The sequence below is a fragment of the Tiliqua scincoides genome, chromosome 1 (genome assembly GCF_035046505.1).
Source record: "Tiliqua scincoides isolate rTilSci1 chromosome 1, rTilSci1.hap2, whole genome shotgun sequence".
NCBI lineage: Eukaryota > Metazoa > Chordata > Lepidosauria > Squamata > Scincidae > Tiliqua > Tiliqua scincoides.
Window position 1 is genome coordinate 306,652,278 of NC_089821.1, and position 24,871 is coordinate 306,677,148.

At 45.9% G+C, this 24,871-nt stretch overlaps 1 protein-coding gene across 1 annotated transcript in view; it reads left to right on the plus strand.

Moving 5' to 3' along the window:
• Positions 1 to 17,788, plus strand: part of KCNH5 (potassium voltage-gated channel subfamily H member 5) — a 199,795-nt gene extending 182,007 nt beyond the window's left edge. Inside the window, exon 11 of the mRNA XM_066612337.1 lies at positions 16,838 to 17,788. Coding sequence (XP_066468434.1) covers positions 16,838 to 17,788 — 951 coding nt within the window. The remainder of the gene's footprint in view (positions 1 to 16,837) is intronic.
• Positions 17,789 to 24,871: the final 7,083 nt, after the last annotated feature.

Consider the following 24,871-nt stretch of genomic DNA (forward strand, 5'->3'; position numbering starts at 1 on the left):
GGTTCTGAGCTGTCTGAGAACCCACTGAAAAGGTCTTTTGAAAAAGAGGAAGACGGAGAGAGCTTTGATCAGGGAGTTGATTTCCTAGATCAACTTTCCATGTGTCAGATCTCCCCACCACCGCCTGTAGAAATTGCACTCGCACGTAGCGGGAAGCAGGGAGAAGAGACTGGAGCCTACACATGGAGCTTGCTGGAAGCTGTATTGATGTGACAGTAAGTTCCTTGTTTAGCATCAAGTGGGCAGGGACCTATCCAAGACAGTGACCAGCCTGACTGTTGGGTAGAAGTAATGTTGTTGGCACTACAATGTTGTTGCACTAAGATCGGGAGAGAGATCTTGGGTTGCTTGCCACAGTTCTATGCTGCTTTGGGAAGCACCCAAGGCTTAGGCGTTGTTGCTTGAGGGAGTGCAGAAAGCACTGAAGGGACTTTGGAAGAAGGAACTGAAGTAGCAAGGAGTCAGAGCAATGATGAGACGACAGTCATGGATTCAAAGTGTAGATGCCAGGGAAGAAGCCAGAAGCGGAACAGAGTGAGATAGAGAGAGAGAGAGTTTCCTCCAGCCAACCTCCTCAAGCTTTTATTGACTCTCAAAACACATGAAGCAATACTGATAAGCTGCTAGTTACAACTAGCTGAGACTCTAGCTAACCACAAAACACATTCCTAAACAATGACCGCTTAACATCCTGTTATTCACGGCACTGGGCTCAGACTCAGCATATTACCAAGGCCAGCAGAGTGTGCTCTGGCCAAGCAGGCATGCCTGCGGTTGCCACATACTAAAGCTAAGCCCAGCACCTGTGCTCTAATTACTACAGTTGCTGGTGGACAGCTTGATAAAAGTGTCGACCCAATGCATGGCAGCAGTGAAGAGTGTTAATTCCATGTTTGGGATCATTAGGAAAGGCACTGAGAATAAGACAGCTAATATTGTAATGCCATTGTACAAATCGATGGTAAGGCCACACCTGAAGTATTGCATCCAGTTCTGGTCACTGCATCTCAAAAAGGATATAATGGAGATGGAAAAGATGCAAAAGAGAGCAACCAAAATGATTACTGGGTTGGGGCACCTTCCTTATGAGGAAAGGCTATGGTATTTGGGCCTCTTCAGTCTAGAAAAGAAGCACCTGAGGGGGGACATGATAGAGACATACAAAATCATGCAGGGGATGGACAGAGTGGATAGAGAGACTCTCTTTTCCCTCTCGCATAACACCAGAACCAGGGGACATCCACAAAAGGTGGGAGTTAAGACAGACAGAAGAAAATATTTCTTTACCCAGTGTGTAATTAGTTTTGTGGAACTCCTTGCCACAGGAAGTAGTGATGGCATCTTACCTGGATGCCTTTAAGAGGGGATTGGACAAATTTCTGGAGGAAAAGTTCATTACGGGTTACAAGTCATGGTAGGTTTGTGCAAGCTCTTGGTTTTAGAGGCAAGCTGCCTTTGATTCTCACATAATACCAGAACCAGGGGACATCCACTAAAATTGAGTGTTGGGCGGGTTAGGACAGACAAAAGAAAATATTTCTTTACTCAGCGGGTGGTTGGTCTGTGGAACTCCTTGCCACAGGATGTGGTGCTGGCGTCTAGCCTAGACGCCTTTAAAAGGGGATTGGACGAGTTTCTGGAGGAAAAATCCATTATGGGGTACAAGCCATGATGTGTATGCGCAACCTCCTGATTTTAGGAATGGGTTAAGTCAGAATGCCAGATGTAGGGGAGGGCACCAGGATGAGGTCTCTTGTTATCTGGTGTGCTCCCTGGGGCATTTGGTGGGCCGCTGTGAGATACAGGAAGCTGGACTAGATGGGCCTATGGCCTGATCCAGTGGGGCTGTTCTTATGTTCTTATGATTGCCAGATGCAGGGAAGGGCACCAGGACACAGGTTGTGTCTGTTGTCTTGTGTGCCCTGTGAAGCACTTGGTGGGCCACTGTGAGTTACAGGAAGCTGGACTAATGGGCCTTTGGCCTGATCCAGCAGGGCTCTTATTTGGTGGGCAGTGCTGCCGAACCTACCCCCAGCCCAGGCTCGATCTGTCCTCCACTCTGCCATCATCTCCCCATACTGCCCATCCCTTGCCCCATTCCACCCCTCCCTGCCTCCCTCCCAACCCCGTGTGGTCTTATCATTAGCAGCAGGTATCTGGCACCCATCATCACATGGACCAGGTCACTCACTGCTTGTGCAGCGGCCAGTCCGCACTCACCAACACTGTCGCCATAAAGATGTTTACACCGTTGGAACACTTGTTCTTGGGGCATAAATGGCCCATAGTTTTGGGCTGTACCCAAGTTATCAAGCGGGTTGTCGTGAACTGATGACATTATACATTCTGAACTGTTACAACAAACTATTGTTTGTAGCTAACAAGGACATATAAATATAAATGTTTGCCAAACACGTTCAGGAGATCAGACGGTTTTTAGGTTTTGTTTGGAAGTCAAAAGACAGCGGATTAAAATGGGATTAAACAAATAAAAGGCACAGCAAGTTTAGCAGTGATGATGAAAGGTAAAAGCTACAGTGAAGATGGACTGCTTATGCCTGCTTTTGCTATCAAAGGATGCAGACTTCTCCATGCAGGTGGTGCTTACTGTTCCACTCCAGAGCCTCTTATCTCCTATGGATACTCCTGTGGGCTTTGCCTCCCTCAGGCCCCCCAGGATCCCTCAGTGCATGTCTTCCACTGTCAGTTGAAAGCCTACCTTTTCTGGCTATATGTTGCTGCTGGCTATATGTTTCTTTTCTGGCTATATGTTGCATATGCATGGGAAGGATAAAGTGGATAGAGAGATGCTCTTTACACTCTCACATAACACCAGAACCAGGGGACATCCACTAAAATTGAGTGTTGGGAGAGTTAGGACAGACAAAAAAAAATATTTCTTTACTCAGCGTGTGGTTGGTCTGTGGAACTCCTTGCCACAGGATGTGGTGATGGCATCTGGCCTGGATGCCTTTAAAAGGGGATTGGACAAATTTCTGGAGGAAATTATGGAATACAAGCCATGATGTGTATGTGCAACTTCCTGATTTTAGAAATGGGCTATGTCAGAATGCCCATGCAAGGATGAGGTCTCTTGTTATCTGGTGTGCTCCTTGAGACATTTGGTGGGCCGCTGTGAGATACAGGAAGCTGTGGCCTGATCCTGTGGGGCCTGATCCTGTGATACAGGAAGCCTATGGCCTGATCCTGTGGGGCTGTTCTTATGTTCTTATATGTATATGTGCTCTATATATGACATAACTCACTCTAGTTTTTTTAGTTTTCATTGCAGTTGATGCTTTTAAAAAAATTTATCCATTGTAAACCACTGGTTCTCAAACTTTTTAGCACCAGGATCCACTTTTTAGAATGACAACCTGCCAGGTTCCACAAGAAGTGATGTCATTAACCTGGAAGTGACATCATGGCCAGAACTGACATCCTCAAGCAGGAAAATTTTTAACACCCCCCTATGACAAAATCAAATCAATCAATCAATCAAAGTAAGAACCCAATCCTGAACTCTTATTGCCTGTCCTCCACTGGTGCGGAGTGTCGTAAACATGCTGTAAGGCATGTCTATAGCCCTCAGCGCCAGCCTGGCACGGACCTAGCCCAGCACCAGTCGGTGCTGGACTAGTGCCAGCAAAAGAACAGTGCTCCACCGCTCAGTGGTTGGGTGAACCTTTGGGCAGCAGATAGGCAGGTGGGGGTGTGGGGGAAGGTGGGGAAGAGCAAGATGAAGAGGTGGGGAAGGTGTTCCAGGGCAAGAGTGCCAGGGGAGGGAGTGGGCGTGGGAGGGAGGGCAAGACCAAAGGAGCTGAGGTCCACCAGATCCTGAGCTCTGTGTCAGGCTGTGTGGTCTGAAATGGAGGCTCTTGATTCTACGGCAGCGCAAGGGCTACCGCAGGATCAAGCAGCCCCATTGCAGTGCTACTTTCCTTCCCTGGGGGAAGGGGACAAAAGTCCCCTTCCCTCGAGGAGCCGGCACTGGCTGCCTTGTTGCCTCAACAGCCATTTTGGCCCCGCAGCAGTCCCAGTGCAACAAGCAGCTCAGGATTGGGCTGCCCATTAAAAGTTTGCAATAAGTATAAATTTAAAAAATAACCCTCCTAACCCTCCTAAGCAATTGCTGACCTGTTTAAAAGAAAATTCCAAACATCCTAAGACTACAATTCTATCCACACTTACCCAGGAGTAAGCCCCACTGACTGTCTTTGTTAAAAGCATACACAGAGTAGCCCATTAAAAGGACATTTCCTCAAATGCAGTCACACACCATGGTAGCATTTAAAAATAAAATGCACATTGAAATGAATGGGAACCGGCCTGAAATTGCCTTGCGGCCTGCCTAGTGGGTCCTGACCGACAGTTTGAGAAACACAACACTGCATCTCAGAAGAAAGGCAAGATATATATATTTTTTTAAGTTCTTGAATGAATAAACAACATCCTGATTAGTAGCTTAGGGCCCAATCCTATCCAACTTTCCAGCACCGGTGCAGCCGCAATGCAGCCCCAAGGTAAGGGAACAAATTATCGCATCCCTTAAGGAGGTCTCTGTGAGTGCCTCTCCATCATAGGATACAGTGCACACCCCATTGGCACAGTTGCATCGGCACTGGAAAACTGGATAGGATTGGGCCCCCGGTCACTATGCTACACTGTTGTCCAGGATTTGGACTAAACATAGATTAACATTTCCAAGCACTCTCTAAACACGCGCAGGAACAACTTTAGAGTCTGTGATGCTCGTCTTGGTTTATGAGCTGCCAAATTCACATTTCCGAGCCAAGACCTGTGAATGTCAGCAACATCTCTTGCTAGCGACAAGAGAGTTCGAACCTTCCCAGAGCTGGGTTCTTGGGACCAATTTTGAAATGACAGGTTCCTTGATGGGAGAGAATCCACCTGAGGTAATGCAAACTGTAAAACAAATGCCAGCCCCGGAACATTGCCGAACAGTGGCCTTCAGATCAATTCACTTTTTATAACAAAAGTATAATTGTATCCTAAGGGAAACATATTATGAATCAAGTTCCTTGAAAAATTAGATAGGGAGAGGAACTGAAGGCATCTTGGTATGAACTGAACCTTCAATCCTGGCCTTCAAGAACTGGCTGCATGTCAAGGCAGGGGTCTGGTGCTTGGGAATGGTTTGACGATGGCCTCCTTTGAATCTTGAATGCTGAATTACCTCGTCTGGCATGCATCACTTGCAAGTCTCCATTTTTTTAAAATTTCTAAATCTTCTGCAGAGCTGGTGCGTTCAGTTTGTCCCAGTTTTCAATTCCAGTGATGCTGGTCCTGTACTGATTCAGACCATTGGTCCACCCAGCAGCGTATAGGTTGGGATATCAGTCTTCCAGCACTACCTGGAGATGCTAGGGGAAGATTGTGGGAGTGATTCTGCATTGGAAGCCTGTGCCCTACCACAGAGCTATGGCCCCGTCATCTCAGGATAGTCTGAGCCAGTGGTGTAGCTAGAGGAGGTGCAAAGCACTAAGTTTTGCTCCCACCACCTCTGTTTTGCTCCCATCACCCAGAATGGCTCCAAAGGGGATGGGGTGGGGCCGCTTGAAGGCACATTCAGGTTCCTGCAAAACTTAGTGCTTTGCACCCACTCTAGCTACTGTAGTTACACCATTGGTCTGAGCTGAGTACGCCCTCAATACAACTCTCTTTTAGACCTCTCCTTCATTCACTATTTACCAGGGACAGTCCCTATTGCCCAATACCCATCCCTGGTAAATCATAGACCCAGCTTTGACCTTAGGGGAGATTCTAGACATGCCTTATAGCAATGTTAGTGGAAGGTGCTCAAGTTGTCATTCTTCAGATTTTGGTGACTTCCCCAGTCTCTAGCATAAATGCACAGGTATTTAAGGCGCTGGGCAGTTCGTGAAAAAAAATGCACTTGTTGCAGTTGGTGAAGTTCATTTTCACTTGCTGACCTGTTTAAAAAACATCCCAAACATCCCGAAGGCTGCAATTCTATCCACACTTACCCAGGAGTAAGCCCCATTGACTGTCATTGTTAAATGCATACACATTGGGAATATACCGGAGAAGCAATTGTCCTATGACATAAGACAATTATGCTTGCCAGGCATATTTTTAACTGAAAGAATCAATACCCTCTTTTTAAAAATCAGTGGATGACAGACTGTTGCAAAGTAAATGATATGGTGTAAGACAGCAGTCCTGAAAGTGTGGGTCTTGACCCACCACTGAATCACGACTCCGTTTTTGGTGGGTCACATGCCAGCACTACCTGGAAGCTGCAAGGCATTCTGGGGTGCGATGTGGTCAGTGAAGTTGGTTGTGTGCCGGCACCACCAGGAAGCCATAAGGCATTCTGGGACGCTGCCTGGAAGCCACAAGGCATTCTGGGGTGCGATGTGGTCAGTGAAGTTGGTTGTGTGCTGGCACCACCAGGAAGCCATAAGGCATTCTGGGACGCTGCCTGGAAGCCACAAGGCATTCTGGGACATGATACGGCTGCTACAAATGACAAAGTAGGTTGCAGTAGTAAAAAGATTGAGAAGCACTGGTGTATGACATGTGCAGGAGAGCTTTCAGCTCCTTGAAATAGTGTGCTGTGTGGGGAGGCACTCAGGCAATGGTCCAAGATGTAAGAATAGGGATACTATTATAAGAACACAATATGTTCCTTATTTTCATTTGTGCAATGTTGGAGGGCATGCCCCATACCGTGAAATTGTCCGTAACTAGTTATTTCTGGTGCAAACTTTTGCACCTCCTGTGAGTCAATGTGGCAATAATAGCTAAGAAGGAAGCACATATTTACAGTTTCTCTCTGTGGCAGATTTAAAATGTGTCTGGCAAGAAGCCTCCCCCCCCCCACCTCCTTTACATACTCCCATTTGTGTAATGGGGAACTATGAAAATGTGAAAAAGATGATTATCTACACTTTCTCTCAAGCAGAGGAAGACTAGCCTGCAGAAATCTTCTTTTCTCTGCAAAGACGCCAGCATGGAAACTGCAGGTGTTTAGCGCAGAATCCTGATCCTAGAGATTAACTAATTGCACAGTCATCAATCATTTTCACTGCATAACCAAGCCCCGTCTCCCGTCTTCTCCCGTCAAGGGCTCCCGTCTTCTCCCACCCTTCGCCAATTCCCTTCGTGATTTAACAGTGCTGTTTTAATGGCTAGATACGGCTCCGAGGAGGATTATACTGAATTTATTGGGAGGGCAATTTGAACACTGGTAGGATAGTTTGTTTTAAAGGTCAACTTGCAAATCAAAGTGAAACCACCTGAGAAAAAACACTTAGTTTAATCACAATAAGAAAACATGGCATCCGCTCAGCCGTGGCCCATCACAAGGCTCCCATTTACGGAGATGAGCTATGACAAAAGTTTTCCTGGGAAACATGTGGCCAGTCTCTCGTTGAGACTGCCAAAAAAATAATTTCCAGGCAGTAATGCTTTAGACTGCAGCTGTGATGTTTAAAAGCCATTTGGCAGATCCAAATATGCAGAGTTTTTGAGCAAAACCACCAGTGGAGTACTGTGAGATGCAGCAAGCTGGACTAGATGGCCCTTGGCCAGATCTAGCAGGCCTCTTCTTATGAAGAAGGTATGGAGCTTCTCCTTCTATTGAGAAAAATACGTTTTGTTCATTGTCTGCTATGTATTCCTCCTTCATTCCTCTAAGGAACTCAAGGAAAGAAGGAAGACAGATGGGATGTTCCTGAGAAGTGTGATATGAGCATCTCCAAGGCCACCTATTGCACTTCATAGCTGAGCAAGAATTTGAACCCAAGTCTTTCCCATTCACTTTAGTGCTCTACCTGCTACACCACCCTGGATTTTCCTTGCTGGTGTAAGGCAGCATTTATCACTGCTGAGAGGCACGGTGGCTTAGCGGTTAAAGACACTGGACTGTCAGCTGGAAGGTCAGCAGCCAAGGATTTTGAGACCCCGGAGCTGCTGATCAGGGTGAACTCCTGTTACCTGCCTCAGCTCCTGCCAACCTTGCAGTTCAAAAGTATGTAAATGCAAGTAGATAAATAGGCACCACTTCCGTGGGAGGGTAACAATGTTCCATGCGCTTCGGTGTTTAGTCATGCTGGCCACACAACCATGGAAGATGTCTTTGGCAACACTGGCTCCCTCGGCTTGGAAACAGAGATGAGCACCACCCCCTAGAGTCGGACACGACTGTGCAGAGGAAACCTTTATCTTTTTACCTTTTAGTGTTTCTCAAAGGATGGGTCAGGGCCCACTTGGTGTTTCCTGACCTGATTTCTGATGGGACCTGCAGAGCCTCCACTCAAAGCATGGATGGAAAGATCAGATAACCATGTGCCTAAAAATCAGACATTTGCTGACTGTCCTGCAAAGAGCTGAGCTCCCACAGTCTGCAAGCTTGTGTAAATTTAGGGAGATAAATGTCGGAGCATCTTTTTTCTGGCAGACCTGCACTGTATCCAGCGCAGGGTAGGAAGTGGATCCTGTGCAACTCAGAATAAGGGAATTTATTTCCCCTTACCCTGTGTCACTCAGCAGCCACCTCAATGGGGCTTCGTGGATCTGCACCAGCTGAATTGCTGGCGCAAATCTGAGCAGCCCGGAGTAATTCCAGGCTGCTCAAGATGGGGGTTAGGATCTAGCCTAAGACCCAGAGCCTGATCCCACTCTCCTCCTGGGCCCAATTTACCCACCAGCTCGCCAGCCACCCTCCTCCCCCTGCCTCTAAACACCCCCCTTCCACCCTTCCCAAACCCCACCCTGGCACCAACCGCCCTCAAACAACATAACCTTACCTTCTCTGGGTGCCCCAGAGGCTGGATGCGGCCTCCATGGACAGGCGCACATCCTCGCTTTGGTCCAACCAACTCCTAAGGAGACACAAATGCATCTTACAGCACATTTATAATAATAATAATAACAACAGGTATTTATATACCGCCTTTCTTGGTCTTTATTCAAAACTTTATTCAAGGCGGTTTACATAGGCAGGCTTTATTAAATCCCTATTAAATGGGGATTTTTACAATTTCAAAGAAGGTTCTTTCTTTCAAGAAAGACTACATTCAAGGTGTTTCATTCCGATCTGGCTTCACATTCTGGCCTCCATCCTCCCACGCTCAGAGCAGATGGAATTGCTCAGCTTGTCAGCTGCTCCAAGGTCGCACGGTGCCGGTGGCCTCGAACTGGTGACCTTGTGGGCCGGCACCAGTCCAAAGAGCGCTCTGGGTTGCTTTCTCAGCCCCTCAAGCCTTGAGGATATTCATTACCATAAATGGATCAAGTTTTTGGGCAAATAAATCAATAAAACATTGCTTGTAAATGAATAAATAAAAATATTTCTTTCTCAATCACCTTTTTTTTTTTAAAGTCTCGAAAAGCTAGGTGGGTCCTGACAGAACAGTGATTTTCAACCAGTGGGCCATGGTGCATTGGTGTGCCGCGAATGGTCTACAGGTGTGTCACGGGAGTTTGGGGGAGGGTCATTTATTAGTAGGGCCAATGGGGGTGTGAGCCCCCCCCCCATCTGCAACATGATACATCTTGTCCAAATCTTGTCAGTGTGCCATGATATGAAAAAAATAAATTGAAAGTCACTGTGATGGAGTGTCATTTTAAAATATGGGTCCCGGTGCAAAAATGTTTGAGAACCACTGGTGTAGGGTATAACTATGAGTAGTATAACTACTAGGGTATAAGTGGACTCGTATGTCCACTTTCTCATAAGATATTCCAAATGGGATGGTACAAAAACTGAATTTTACATTATGCAAAAAATTTTCTCCTCTATTTTTGTCCTTTCTGGCAAAGTGCAGTAGAAGCTTTAAAATCCCCTTTTCATTACTTAAACCAGTGCTTGGCAGTTGTCTGCCTGCGTTTTGTAAATAATTTTATGTAACGTACTGTGCTCAAGAGTTCCTCCATTTGGACAACCGAAATGCCTTGGCCCTTTGAACAATGTGAAACGCTCACTTTTGATGGTGTCATATATTTATAGTCTCTGTGTTATATAATGAGGATTACTTACTTTTGTCCAACAAAGTGCATGTTTCATTTGCAAACTGCTCAGTGCGCTGCCTGTGTAATGCAGTTGGAGCACTGAGTTTTTCCAGCCATAATTGGTGTTTCTGCGCATGAAGCTTTTCAACAGACCCTTATTTTGCAAATCTGATTACATTATTTGAACTCAAGGAAAAAAAGGGGGGGAATTGGAAAACAAGCTACATCGTTAGAGTCACCATCTACGAACACATCCTCCAGCTAAGACGTTTTGCATTTGCCTCTGTAAAATTCAGGCTTTATTGCCCCTCCAGGGAAAGAGATTTCCACAGTTGCCGAAACTTGATGTGTGTTATTTAGGGCATATCCATGCTAGAGATTTAAAACTGGTTTAGCAGTTATTCCCTATTCCCAGTCAAATGCAGTTCTGCAGTTTTCCAAGGGGGAAGTTAAGACAGTTGCCAAAAGTCAAGAAACCACCCCCTGCTCAAAATCCAAAGACCCCATGACGTTTCGAGTGGTATAAAACGCTGTTCCAGAACCACCATTCAGAGCGCAATACCATAGTCTTTCGAGACTGAAGGTTGCCAACAACAACAAAAAGTATATAGTGCTGATGGAAGTTTAGTGTGCTTGCTTATTTAACCCATTTCTGTCCAGCCCAGGTTTACACATTTGGTCCCTGTTGCGCATATGCAACATTGGGCAAAAATGACTTTAAATACTTTTATCCTCTCTTTCTGTCCCATTAAAGGGACTGACAAGGTGATCATGTTGCCCATTCAGTTCTTGACGGAGGAGCCCATCCCCACTTGGAAAGGAGAAATTCTACAGGTGTAGCATATGTTTAGGACTGCTGGCCTGTAAAGAGAACAGCTGCTTTTCCTGAATTTCTCCCTTTGAAAAACAGAGGCTTTCCTAAACACGGGAAAGCAAATCCTACCTTTGGTGTGCTATGAAGATATAACCTGAATCTGTGGCATGATCACTTACATTTAAAGTATAGACTGGCTTTTGCCTTTCTGGAGGGTTCAGAGTCAGCCATAACTTATGATCCTATGTGACTATAAGCTTTTGTTGGTCTGCTTACTGCTGCCAGACTCTCTCTGTTGTGGTTCCTGTAATACTGTCTAATTGTTTTATGATGTCATTGGAGGATTGGTTTTAAATTATGTTCCAAATTTTTTGCCGGCTTCTGAAGGTGAGGGGAAAGGCAAATATCTTAAGATAAATTAATGCATGGTTCCCAAACTTTTTAGCACCAGGACCCACTTTTTAAAATTACATTCTATCAGGACCCACCTAGCTTTACAAGACTAAAAAAAGCTTCACTTTCCCAGCTGATTATCCTTTTTACTATGGTGGAGGGGGGAGGGACTGCCTTCTGGAGCATTTGTTGATCTCTACATTCATCAGATTGGGATCGTTCTGGTGGCCTTGAGTTTCCCTTCACCTGGCCTTCCATAAGAGCCAAGGCACAGTTGCCTACTTGCATATAAAAATGCATGTGTGGTTCAGTTTCACTTTCCATAGGGCTCAATACATTTTACTTATCAGCTTGTCGGTTTCGCGACCCACCAAAAATCAGGTTGTGACCCACTGGTGGGTTTCAACCCACAGCTTGGGAACCACTGAACTAACTAATTAACAACTCAGCCCCACATATCTCCCTGTGAGGTGATGCAGTGGTGTCTAAATGGCACCCACTGCATCCTGCAGAGTTTTGCCTTCCAGATGCCTCCTCAAGGTCAGCCCCCACTGTCCCCAGAGGATCAACCTGAACCTGCAGCATCGATATCACTGGCACCAGTCCAGGTTGAGAGGTGAAGGCGGGCAAAGCTGCAGCTGAACTCAGCACCTTCCTAGGCACAATCTCCTCCTCATTCTGCCTATCCCCATCTCAATCCACCCCTTCTCTGACTCCCTCAAGGCCCCTACATAGTCCTACCTATGGTAGTGGGCATCTTTGGTTTGTCACCACACTGACCCAGACACTCACTGTTTCCAGCAGTTGGCAGATTATGCTCTCTGGTATGTGGCCTTTGTGACAACCAGAAAGTGTGTTATGCCACTGGAATGCAGGCTCCAGCACAGGGGCTTAGGTATTGTGGGGGTGCAAAGCACTAAGTTTTGTAGGGAGCCTCATCAAAGCATGCAACGGGCCTCTCCCCCTTCCTTTCTGAGACATTCAAGGCTATGGGAGCAAAACAGAGGCATTTGCCTCTGGGTCTTCTCTGGCATTCGCCTCTGTTGTGCACCCACTGCCCAGAATGGCTCGGAAGGGGAGGGACCCCTTGCACGCTGCAGTGAGGCTCCCTACAAAACTTAGCACTATGCATCCCCTCTAGCTACACCACCAATTCTTACTACTCTGATTTCATGCTACTGTGTTGCACTCTGCAAAGCTTGAGAAAGACTGGGGAACCATGTGTGATTACAGAACGTACATTTGCCTTGTTCGTAGTTTGTGTTTTGTTAGTTGTGTCGCTGAAAGCAAAAAAAAAACAAAACTGCTGAAACTACCTCTTTCGAGAGAGATGAACTTGGACAGGGCAAATATTGCTCAGTCCTAAACAGACCGCCCCTCTAGTCCCCCAGGAGAGCACAAGTTTAAGCTAAGCACATTTCTAGCTAGTCTTTCCGAACCCAACAGTGCAAGGCAATTTCCAGCATTAAAACAGAATAACTTACAGCCCAATCCTATCCATACTTTCCTGGGAGTAAGCCCCACTGACTTTAATGAGACTTACTTCTGAGTAGACATGCAGAGGATTGGGCTGCCTGGCTGCAATCTTTTACACACTTTCCTGGGAGAAAGCCCTATAGAACACAGTGGGACTTACTTCTGAGGAGACATGCATAGGATTGTGCCCTATGTAATAATAAGAACAAGCAATCAAAAAACCTAACTAAAACAACAGAGGACAACTGAAACCATTTGAACCCACAGTCATTTCCCAGCAAAACAAATGTAACCCATTCTTCTTTTTCTTCCCTTCTTAACTTTAAACCTTTTTCTTTTATATTCCAGGAGCTCTTGGTTCCTCTTTAATGCCCCTTTCCTTTCCTCCCTGCTTTTTTTTTTTCCCTTTTAAAAATTGGTTTAATATTTTTATGTGATTTTATTATGTTTTTGCAAGCACTGGGACCGCTGAATGTATTATTGTGTTTTGCAAAGCGCCCCAAGCACCAGCTGGCAGCAGGAGGGGGGTGACATATAATTAAAATTTTTATTTGCTGTCCCCTGCAGCTTTCACTGCGGAACATGGCAGCCAAACGAGGGCAAGCACTGCTCTTAAACGAAGATACATGTACCCTGTATTTGGGTCATCATAGCAGGGAGATAAAAGCATCAGGCTGTTTTTCCCCCCACCGTTCCAACTAGATTCTAATAAACAAGCTAAGTTTCTAAATTATTGTAAGCAGCAGCTTTAACTCAGAGCTGGCAGTCATGTACTTAGTGTATTTGAAAAGGTCTTTTGAAAAAGAAGAAGACCGAGGGAGCTTTGATCAGGGAGTTGATTTCCTAGATTAACTTTCCATGCGTCAGATCTCCCCACCACCGCCTGTAGAAATTCCACTCGCACGTAGCGGGAAGCAGGGAGAAGAGACTGGAGCCTACACATGGAGCTTGCTGGAAGCTGTATTGATGTGACAGTAAGTTCCTTGTTTAGCATCAAGTGGGCAGGGACCTATCCAAGACAGTGACCAGCCTGACTGTTGGGTAGAAAACAGGCACAGGAAGATAAGGAAGTGAACCCCAAAAGTGCTGAGCCGGGTTGGCCTGAGGGCAATTTGGCCCATCCTGCGCCTGGAAGGGCCCTGCACTGGGGTGGCAAGTGGAGTGCCCACAGCCATCATCTCACTCTGAAGCTGACACCCTGTTCTGCCAAATCCCAATCCACTTGGCCTTGTGCCCACTTAAGGCTGATTAGTTTCCCTGGTGAAACTCACCAGTGCAGCAAGCAAAAGTCAGAGTCCAAGTCCAGTCCACAGATGCCAAGTAAACCAGTCCAATCAATCAGAGTTGCCAAATCCAGAGCCAATAAGCCAAGTTACAGTTCAAGGTCAGTTCCTGGTAGGTCAGTCAAATCCATCAGGGTGTCCAAGTCCAAAGCCAAAGTCCAGTCACAGTCACAGTCACAGTCACAGTCACAGTCACAGTCACAGTCACAGTCACAGTCAGATTCCAAATTCCATAAGCCAAGTCAGTCTCCTCTCCAACCTGCACTCCTTCAAAACCCACAAACCCTTTCTGCCTCAGGTACTCCTTATATCCCTGAGGGCCCTATTGCCTTCCAGTGGCTGCAGCTGTGCAGCACACTCTGCTGGATGCCCAGGCCTTACCCTTAAAGGGGCCACTGCTGACACCACATCCACCTCCTCGCCAGTTCTTCCGTGATTCCAATACACACCCCAGCATGGAATCTTTCATGCTGAGATGTCACAAGGGGAGCACAGCAAGCAGAGCATTGCCACTGGACAACCCTCCCCCCCACCCACCAACCCCAGTTGGCTTGAAATTGGCACCCCTGGAAGCAGCTGGCAGTGACTATGCTCTGGGGTGCAAAAATCTGGGGGAGTGGGGGGGCACAAAAATGTTTAGCATTGAGCGCCACAGCTCCTAAGGCTGGCCCTGGAGCTGAGAAATGTATTCCATTCTTTTTACCCAAACACACACTTTATAGAGTTGTTGCCTGCTGCATTTTGAATAGCCCTTCCTCAGAGACGATGTCCTGTTTTTGGACAGTGTTTTCCTTATGGACAGAACATTTTCACATGCAAACAAACAACAACAAACCACTGGAATTAAAAATAAAACTTAGAATTATACCCGCCTTACAGCAACTTTTGAGTTTCATGTCCTTAGATCTTCCCCCCAGTTTAAGAGCTTCCCCTCCTTCCTTTTGCTGTCGTTTTTAGGATGTGAATACACTGGCAGCCCACCTGCCAGTTATAACCCAAGAGCCCGCCCCCCCCCCCAAAAAAAATACTTCAAAAGACTAGCAAATCAACTTGGCTGCACTTGGCTGCACATCTGGGGTGTGGCTGTTATCCTAGAATGGTGAGACTGATTACTGAACGTAGGAAGCTGTCTTGTATTCAGTTAGGCTTATGCTCCATCTTGCAAATGATGGACTCCTTTGTTTGATGGTGGCTCTCTAGGACAGCAATTTTTAACTTGTCTCATCTCACGGCTCACTGACAAGGTGCTAAAATTTTCAGGGCACGTCACCAGTTTCTTTGACAATTAACAAGGCACACCATGCTGCCAGCAAGGAGCTCACTTCCCCCAAAACCCCTACTAATAAATTTGCCTTCCCCAGACACCCATGGCACACCTATGGAACATTTTTTTTTTCCCGAGAGTTCAAAACCTTTATTGGCATTAACCTATGGAACATTCGTAGCACACTAATTGAAAATCACTGTTTTGGGATCTTGGCAGAGGGGCTCCCCAACTGGGCTAGCCTTGTTTGCAGACAATGGCCAGAACCTTCTGCACACAAGTTGTATCATCAACAACTTTGCTACCACTCTACATCTGATAGTTTTTTTTTTGGGGGGGGCAACCCCCAAAATCCTCCAAAATGGTTTGCACTGCATCCATACCCTTCCAACCGCTCACATCCATGTCCTATTACGGCCCTCAAAATCTTAAAATAGTATATTAGAGCTAAGTAGTTACCCAGATAAGAAAGGCTATCAGATACAATTTAATCCAGTTAGGTTACCTCCGAACACCTGTCAAAGTCACTTTGAGTTGCTCCTGCCAGTATGCTTATATCAGCAAAAATCTTAACTGCACCCCAGGTGGAGGTGCAAAAAGATGCCAAACATGAACTGAATAAAATGGTAATATGAATGTATTTAACGCAGTTGGGGTAGGAAGATGAATAGACAGCACTCCTAAAGCACACTTTTACTTACAAGTAAACTCTCCTTTACATGTGAGTCCCATTAAACTCAGTGGAACTTTCTTCAAAGTAAACTTGAACAGGATGAGACTGTAAATGTTCTATCTGCGTAAATCACAGACAGTTCATTGGCTTCTGGAGCTAGTACCAGAGGTTTTTGTGTGTGTCATGGTCCTGAAGCTATGTGATTATCTTAATATGGGTGGGTGTCTCATATCCGTGGATTTTGCATCTGTAGATCTGGCTCAACATGGGTCCACCAGACCCACATGGAGCCAGACTTGGCCCCACCTGAGCCCTCCGGAGGCAACTGGAGCACAGAGGGCTTAAGGGGCTAATTGGTCAGAAAGCCTAAGGGGCTGATCACGGATTGGATTATCCACAAATTTTGGCATCTGTGGGGGCCTGTGAACGTATCCCCCACGGATACCAAGGCCCTGCATGTGCATATCAACTGTGTCAACACACCTTCATCTAATTTGATACTCTCAGACTCCAACAGGACTGGTGCTGTTGTACAGCGAAGGCCGATTCTCATCTCTATTCATTGGGCCTTACATCTAGGAGACCGTATCATAATATCTTTTTGTGTGGCTCCCAGCACAATGTGAAATCTGCCCTAACTGTGCCCCATGGGAAATATTGCAGCACAATGAATGATAATGAGGTACATAAGACTGGCTAGGTATACAGCTGCAAACAAGGACTAAATTGAATTTAGACATCTGTCTCCATCATCAAAGATTTGCCTGGTGCAACTGCCTTTGAATTCACTTGCCGAGAAAATTGCAAAAGAGAAATGAGGAGGTGTTATTCTCGCCAGGCCTAATGACAAGTCACAGAAAGTATTTGCTTGCCACCCCCCTCCAAGAAAAGTTCCTTTGTTTCTTACTACATATTGACTTTTTCTTCCTATACAGATTATTTTTCGAAAAATCAGCGATGTCAAAAAAGAAGAGGAGGAGCGCTTGCGTCAGAAAAACGAAGTGACTTTGAGTATCCCGGTGGACCACCCTGTGAGGAAGCTCTTTCAGAAATTCAAGCAGCAGAAGGAAATGCGGAACCAAGGCACGACAATCATCGACCCGGAGAGGAACACCCTCCAGGTGGAGACCCGGACCATGCAGAATGGTGCCTCCATCACCGGCACAAGTGTGGTGACTGTGTCTCAGATCACACCCATCCAGACATCACTGTCCTATGTGAAAACCAATGACCCCATCAAACAGAACAACAGGGATGCCCTGGAGCTCAAGCCCAATGGGGGCAATGGGGACCCCAAATGCCTCAAGGTGACCAGCCCTGTGAGGATGAAAAATGGGAATGGGAAAGCTTGGCTTCGACTCAAGAACAACATGGCGGGCCAGGAAGAGAAAAAGGAAGACTGGAATAATGTCACAAAGGCTGAGTCCATGGGGTTGTTGTCTGATGACCCCAAGGGTGCCGAGGTGGAGAACGGTGTAACGAAAAACCCACTGAGGAAAACGGATTCTTGTGACAGTGGGATCACTAAAAGTGACCTTCGATTGGACAAAGCGGGTGAGAACCGGAGTCCCCTGGAACACAGCCCTATTCAAGCAGATGCAAAGCACCCGTTTTACCCCATCCCTGAACAGGCCTTACAAACTACCCTCCAGGAGGTCAAACACGAACTCAAAGAGGATATTCAGCTGCTAAGCAGTAGAATGACTGTCCTGGAGCAGCAGGTGGCCGAGATTTTAAAAATATTGTCTGAAAAGAACACGTCGCAGGCACCTTCTCCTAAATCCCGTTTACCTCCTCAGCTACCGTCCCAAATACCTTGTCAGGATATTTTTAGTGTTTCGAGACCTGAGTCACCTGAGTCCGAGAAAGATGAAATCCGCTTTTAATAGACGCCTGTTTCTCTTTATATACGTATACGAAGGGTATACTGCAGAATAGGCGGGCGTACACAGAAGCTCACGTAAACACTCACACATATAATGTACTCGTATACGTATATATATGTGACGTGTGTATAGAGAGTAAATATATATAAATATATATAAACATATATATATATATTTTCACTTGCATTCGATATGACTTGAACACACACAAAAAAATGGATTTTGATATGTAAATATTGCATGTCCAGCTGGATTCTGGCCTCCCAAAGATAACTGTTATTAACATAGATATTGCTTGTACAATATGCAGTTGACTGCATGCACACTTTCAATTTATTTATAATCTCTATTATGGAATAAAAGGATGAATTTTGTTAAAAAAAAAAAAAAAAAAGCTGGCAATGTGGTATTTAAAGAATCTGGGATTATTAGTAGCCTGCCAATATTTCACATATTGTCTTTGTTGAATTGAGCTTTTTATTTTATAAGAAAAATCTACTATGTCAGGGACAGATACGCCCGAGAAACCAGCTGCATCTCGCCTTGTAAATGGCAAGCTTAGGAGGCTTGTAATGCCTTTCTCAAACATTATGAGACCACATTCTTTTTTGGTTCAGATTGAAAGCTGGGGGAGGTGGGGGCTCATGCAGGTGCAGGTGAGCTGAATTTGAATGTCCATTTGGGTGAAAATAACCTATCTGAGCTAATCTGGTGTGGGGGGGGCACTCTCAGGTATGAGGAAGGTTTCTGGACCAGGTGCCAACTAAAAATGTATTGATTTCCTGGTGGTCCAGAAATTACTGCTCTAGTTATTTGTTCCATACATGCGGAATAGCGGCAACAGCAAAAATGGAGTTTTGTCTTTGTCACACTCTGGTGTGACCAACAAACTGGCAAAAAGGATGGTGCTGACAGTGGTGTCTTTTGGGTTCAGTGGTGCTTATGTAAGGGCCTACATTCTGAAATGCAGGGGTAAGGGGAGTGAAATCCTCTTTCCCTGCCGAATCAGAGATAATCAAGTGACAAATATGTGATTACTGCGGGCGCACGTATTTAGCCTAGTCATAAGACTATAAGGACAGCCCCGCTGGATCAGGCCATAGGCCCATCTAGCCCAGCTTCCTGTATCTCACAGTGGCCCCACCAAATGCCCCAGGGAGCACACCAGACAACAAGAGACTTGCATCTTGGTGCCCTCCCTTGCATCTGGCATTCTGACATAGCCCGTTTCTAGAATCAGACGGTTGCACATACACATCATGTCTTGTAATGTGTAATGGATTTTTCCTCCATAAATTTGTCCAATCTCCTTTTAAAGGCATCTAGGCCAGATGCCATCACCACATCCTGTGGCAAGGAGTTCCACAGACCAACCACACGCTAAGTAAAGAAATATTTTCTTTTGTCTGTCCTAACTCTCCCAACACTCAATTTTAGTGGATGTCCCCTGGTTCTGGTGTAATGTGAGAGTATAAAGAGCATCTCTCTATCCACTTTATCCTTCCCATCCATATGCAACATATAGCCAGAAAAGAAACATATAGCCAGCAGCAACATATAGCCAGAAAAGGTAGGCTTTCAACTGACAGTGGAAGACATGCACTGAGGGATCCTGGGAGGCCTGAGGGAGGCAAAGCCCACAGGAGTATCCATAGGAGATAAGAGGCTCTGGAGTAGAACATTAAGCCCCACCTGCATGGGGAAGTCTGCGTCCTTTGATAGCAAAAGCAGGTATAAGGGGTTCCATCTTCACTTTTAGCTTTTATCTTTCATCATCACTGCTAAACTTGCTGTGCCTCTTTTTTCTTTAATCCCATTTTAATCCGCTGTCTTTTGACTTTAGTGAATGTCCCCCGTTCTGGTGTTATGTGAGATTGTAAAGAGCATCTCTCTATCCTCTCTATTCTTCCCCTGCACAATTTTGTATGTCTCAATGATGTCCCCCCTCAGGCGCCTCTTTTCTAGGCTGAAGAGGCCCAAACGCCTTAGCCTTTCCTCGTAAGGAAGGTGCCCCAGCCCAGTAATCATCTTAGTTGCCCTCTTTTGCACCTTTTCCATTTCCACTATATCCTTTTTGAGATGTGGCAACCAGAACTGGACACAATACTCCAGGTGTGGCCTAACCATTGATTTGTACAATGGCATTATAATATTAGCTGTTTTGTTCTCAATACCTTTTCTAATGATCCCAAGCATAGAATTGGCCTTCTTCACTGCTGCCGCACATTGGGTTGACACTTTCATCGACCTGTCCACCACCAGCCCAAGATCTCTCTCCTGATCTGTCACAGACAGCTCAGAACCCATTAGTCTATATGTGAAGTTTTGATTTTTTGCCCCAATGTGCATGACTTTACACTTACTGACACTGAAGCGCATCTGCCATCTTGCTGCCCATTCTGCTGGTTTGGAGAGATCCTTCTGGAGCTCCTCACAATCACTTCTGGTCTTCACCACTCAGAAAACCTTGGTGTAGTCTACAAACTTAGTCACAATAGAGTGCATTGCATAGGGCAATGGATCTTCACAGACAGTGGTGTAGCTAGACAGGGTGCAAAGCACTAAGTTTTGCAGGCGCCTGAATGCGCCATGCAAGCGGCCCCTCCCCTTCAGAGCCATATAGGGCAGTTTTGCTCCCATCACCTGGAATGGCTCCAAGGGGGAGGGGCCGCTTGCATGGTGCCTGCAAAATTTAGTGCGTTGCACCCCCACTAGCTATGCCACTGATCACAGAGATCTTTGGTATTGGCTGCAACATTATTTCATTTCTGCAGCTACGAGAACATATGCAGGGGACCAAAGTTTCAAAGGGAAAGCAATGGGTGAACAGTTGTATCTAACATGCAAACTCAGACTCAATATATTTTCTCATAACTAGATCTCAAGAGTCTCTGGCTGCAATCATATGTGCATTAACCTGAAAGCATACTCCATTGAACTTTGTGGGATTAACTTCTGCATAATCATGCATAGCATCTTGCTATTTGTCACTCTTGTAGAAGCTCCCAATTCCATCCCATTCTATCCCCAGACAGGCAAAATCACCGGGGTCAGGTTGAGGAGTGGGTAGAGTAAGTCAATTTGAATTCAAGCTAGAAATGAATATGTAGAATTTTAATGCTCACCTTCCTCTTGAAGCAAGAATTCATGTTCCCAGGCCCAGCCCAAGCAAGTTTTACTAGCCTTTCTAGCATGGAGAGTGCAAGTGTGTGATAAATTTTAAGTTAGGGGCAAAGAAGACCATTTATTTCGAGTGGCTGGTACCCACTTAATTCAAACTTGGATTGCGGCTGTAAAGTCCTGCCCGCAAAGGTAGTATTTTTTGCATTTCCTAAGACTGCAATACCAAGTACACTAAACATGATTGAAACAGCCAACTGTGGAGCCCTTCAAAGAAAAACCCTTTAAATATTGTTTTGTGAATTGGGCCACAGTAGCAGCCGTTTGCTTTCACATTATCAGATCTGATCACATGGATGATGCGAGGCCATTCAAGGCGGTGCCTCCGTTTTGCTCCCACAAAGTTCCCGGAATGGCTCAGAAGGGGAGGGGCTGCTTGCATGGTGTGGTGAGACTTCCTGAGAAATTTAGCGCTTCGCACCCCCTCTAGCTACGCCATTGGCGGCAGGTCAGGCTGAATGGAAGAGCCAACACGAATGAAAGAATGCATTCATTTGGTCTGAAGCAGTATGGACTGTAGCTGCTTGAACAGAATTACCTAAAAGGCATTTAAGAAGAGCCAAGCTGGATCAGGCCAAGGGAGGCCCACGCCGGCTCAAGCCAGAATTAGGATTGGGTTGTAAGCAAATCTTCATTGAGGCTTTACTTAGTAGCTGGTTATGTTGAATCTGCTGTTCTGTTGTATCTGTTACAGCCCAATCCTAATTTGCTCTGTAAGCAGGCAGGCTGGTGTGCCTGTGTTGTATGCAGTGCAAGTTTGGGGCCAAGAGCAGCACAGCTCAAGGGAAGGGGAATCGCTTCCCCTTACCCCACGTCTCCGTACCCTTGCAGTGGCCGCAGTGGGTCTTCTCAGCTCTGAACCACCTCAAGAGGTGGCACAGATCCGAGCAGAATGGAGAGACAGAGGCTGCTCCGCACTGCCCCAGAAGGAGGGTCAGGATCCAGCATAGCCGCCAGGTCCTGACCCCGCCTCCTACTTCCTACCCGCCTGCCGCAGGGAACACTCACTGCCCACTCTCCCCGCCCTGGAATGCTTCCCTCCTGCCTCCTTCCTGCCCTCCCTACGCCCCTTCCAGACCCCTGCGCCGGCTGGTGCAACTTACCCGTCCTCTGGGATCCGCGGTGGTGCAGGGAGGCCGGTGCACATGCGCTGGCCTAACTCCCTTTGGAGTGGTGCAAAAGTGCTTTACAGCATTTCTGCAACACTCTTGGACCAGCGCAAGTCGCACCTGCCCAACTCTCCCTTTGGATTGTGCCCTTAGTTTTACATACTGTGTTTGTTATTAAAGAGAATGCCAAGTCAAGAACTCAACTCTCTCTCTCTCTCTCTCTCTCTCTCTCTCTCTCTCTCTCTCTCTGTATGTGTGTGTATTTATATTGCCATAGTCCCACCCTGATTTAATAATAATAATAATAAAACTTTATTTTTATCCCGCCCTTCTCCCAAAAAGGGACCCAAGGATTTAGACGTGACTCATTTCATGTTGACTTTTGATCAGTATTTGTAATAAAGAGAAATCCACAGAATCAGGTCCCTGAGCAAGAGCACCTCATCCTTGATCACCTTCCTCATTCTGATTCTTCCTAGTCCAGTAATCGGAAGGGCTCCAATGAAGCCCGTTCTCCTAGAATTCATTTTATAGTCCTTTACCCAGATTCTTTCCAATTGGCTTCTTCCATCAATTGTACCTTTAAAAAAAAGCAGTTTACCACCATGATAACTCCTCCTTAAGCCTGTCTTTGTGAGTTCCTCTTCATTTCCTTTGGCAGAGCTTAAGGCTTTGCTGCACACATTTTTCCCAGTTAGATCAGGGTGGCTTCCCTTTCTGCCTCCTCCTAGCTTGACATTTCAAGGGAGGACGTTCTTTTTCACACCAGCCCTCGCTTTCTTTCTAACCAGTTTGCAACCCTATTTATCACCTCACTCAGTGCCAATAACTGCATTCACAAGGATAACGTGTTTCGTGATTGGGGTGACTTAAGCCCAGCTGGCTGCACATTTTTTCCTGAGCTAGCAAACATTTTTAGCAGCTTTCACATCCCACCTCATCCAATCCTGCACCAGCAGTACATACAGTACTACATGAGTGCTTCTCTCCTAACTGGGCTATCTACAACATCAACAGACTGGAGCATGTGAGTGAAATGTACAGCAGTAGGAAATTGCAAGGATACGCTCCTAAAAATGCAACAGATTCTGCAGGATTGGGGGGGGGGGATATGCATAATTCTGTCACCTACTCCATGAACATTCATCATGCTGGACTCATATATAGCTGATCTTGTGGTAAACTGGAGGGGAGAGGCAGGTCTCTAAGATATTGACGTCCAAGTCTTCTCCACTTTTCGGTAAGAAGTTCCAAAAAAGTGTGCTGGCTGGGTTTTGTTTCATCTGGATCAGGGGTGTCCAAACTTTTTGGCAGGAGGGCCATATCATCTCTCTGACACTGTGTCAGGGGCGGAATTAATTTACATTTCAAATTTGAATAAATTTACATAGATGAATATATTAGAGATGGAACTTGAATGAAGGTCTTGCAATAGCTCAAGGCCTATAAAAGTCCTTGCCACAAATCAAGGCTAGCCTTTCCTTCACTGCCACTGCTGCATTATAGACGTGAAACAGCAAGCAGTGGAGGGAACACTTGTCCCACAGCTCATGCAAGAGGTCAATCAGTCATCTTCACACTGATAGCAGTTGCGTCAGGCCAGCATGGGCTCCAGCAAGTCTCCGGAGGGCCAGATGCTCATTGGAGACTGAGGGCTCTCCGCCGGCCTGGTTGTGAGTCCCTGAGGGCTGCAAGTGGCCCCTGGGCTGGGGTTTGGGCACCCCTGATCTGGATGAAAGAACATCAGAGGCAAATGGTGTCTTGGAAAAATTTGTTTTACTTACAAATTTGAAAATTGAGCCTAAATGCAAAAATCAGGCACCCTTATAAGGTACAGAGAAAAACTTGCAATCTTAAGGAATTTCCGGTCTTGAGCTAATTCCCAGTTCTCTTGCTCAGACTGCAGAATTCCTTTCTTTCTTTCTTTCTTTCTTTCTTTCTTTCTTTCTTTCTTTCTTTCTTTCTTTCTTTCTTTCTTTCTTTCTTTCACACTGATGAAGAGACCACTCAAAGCACAAGGGAGAGATTGTTCCTTTTTTCTGTTTGGACTTTTCTTATGAAAATGTCCAATATTATTCTTTCTTGCTCTTACTTGCTCTGAATGACTCATCATCATCATCATATAGTCATAGCCCATAGCCCAATCTCTTTGACTGTATAGCATCATGAAGCCCCCCAGTTCCCTGTCTGTGTTGATTCAGGTGAAAGTGTTTGTGTGACTAATTCAGAAAGGATAAGGAAGCAGCAACTGGGGTGATGGTGTCAAACCAGAATGGATAAAGATCTATATTCACACAACTGAGACCTCTGTTTGGGCCTCTTCAGTCTAGAAAAGAAGCACCTGAGGGGGAACATGATTGAGACATACAAAATTATGCAGGGGTTGGATAGAGAGACTCTCTTTTCCCTCTCACATAACACCAGAACCAGGGTACATCCACTAAAGTTGAGTGTTGGGAGAGTTAGGACAGACAAAAGAAAATATTTCTTTACCCAGTGTGTAATTAGTCTGTGGAATGCCTTGCCACAGGAAATGGTGACAGCATATTGCCTAGATGCCTTTAAGAGGGGATTGGACAAATTTCTGGAGGAAAAGTTCATCGTGGGTTACAAGTCATGGTAGGTATGTGCAAGGTAGAGGTAGGCTGCCTCTAATTGCCAGATGCAGGGAAGGACACCAGGACGCAGGTTGTGTCTGTTGTTTAGTATATTCCCTGAAGCATTTGGTGGGCCACTGTGAGATACAGAAAGCTGAACTAGATGGGCCTTTGGCCTGATCCAGTGGGGCTCTTCT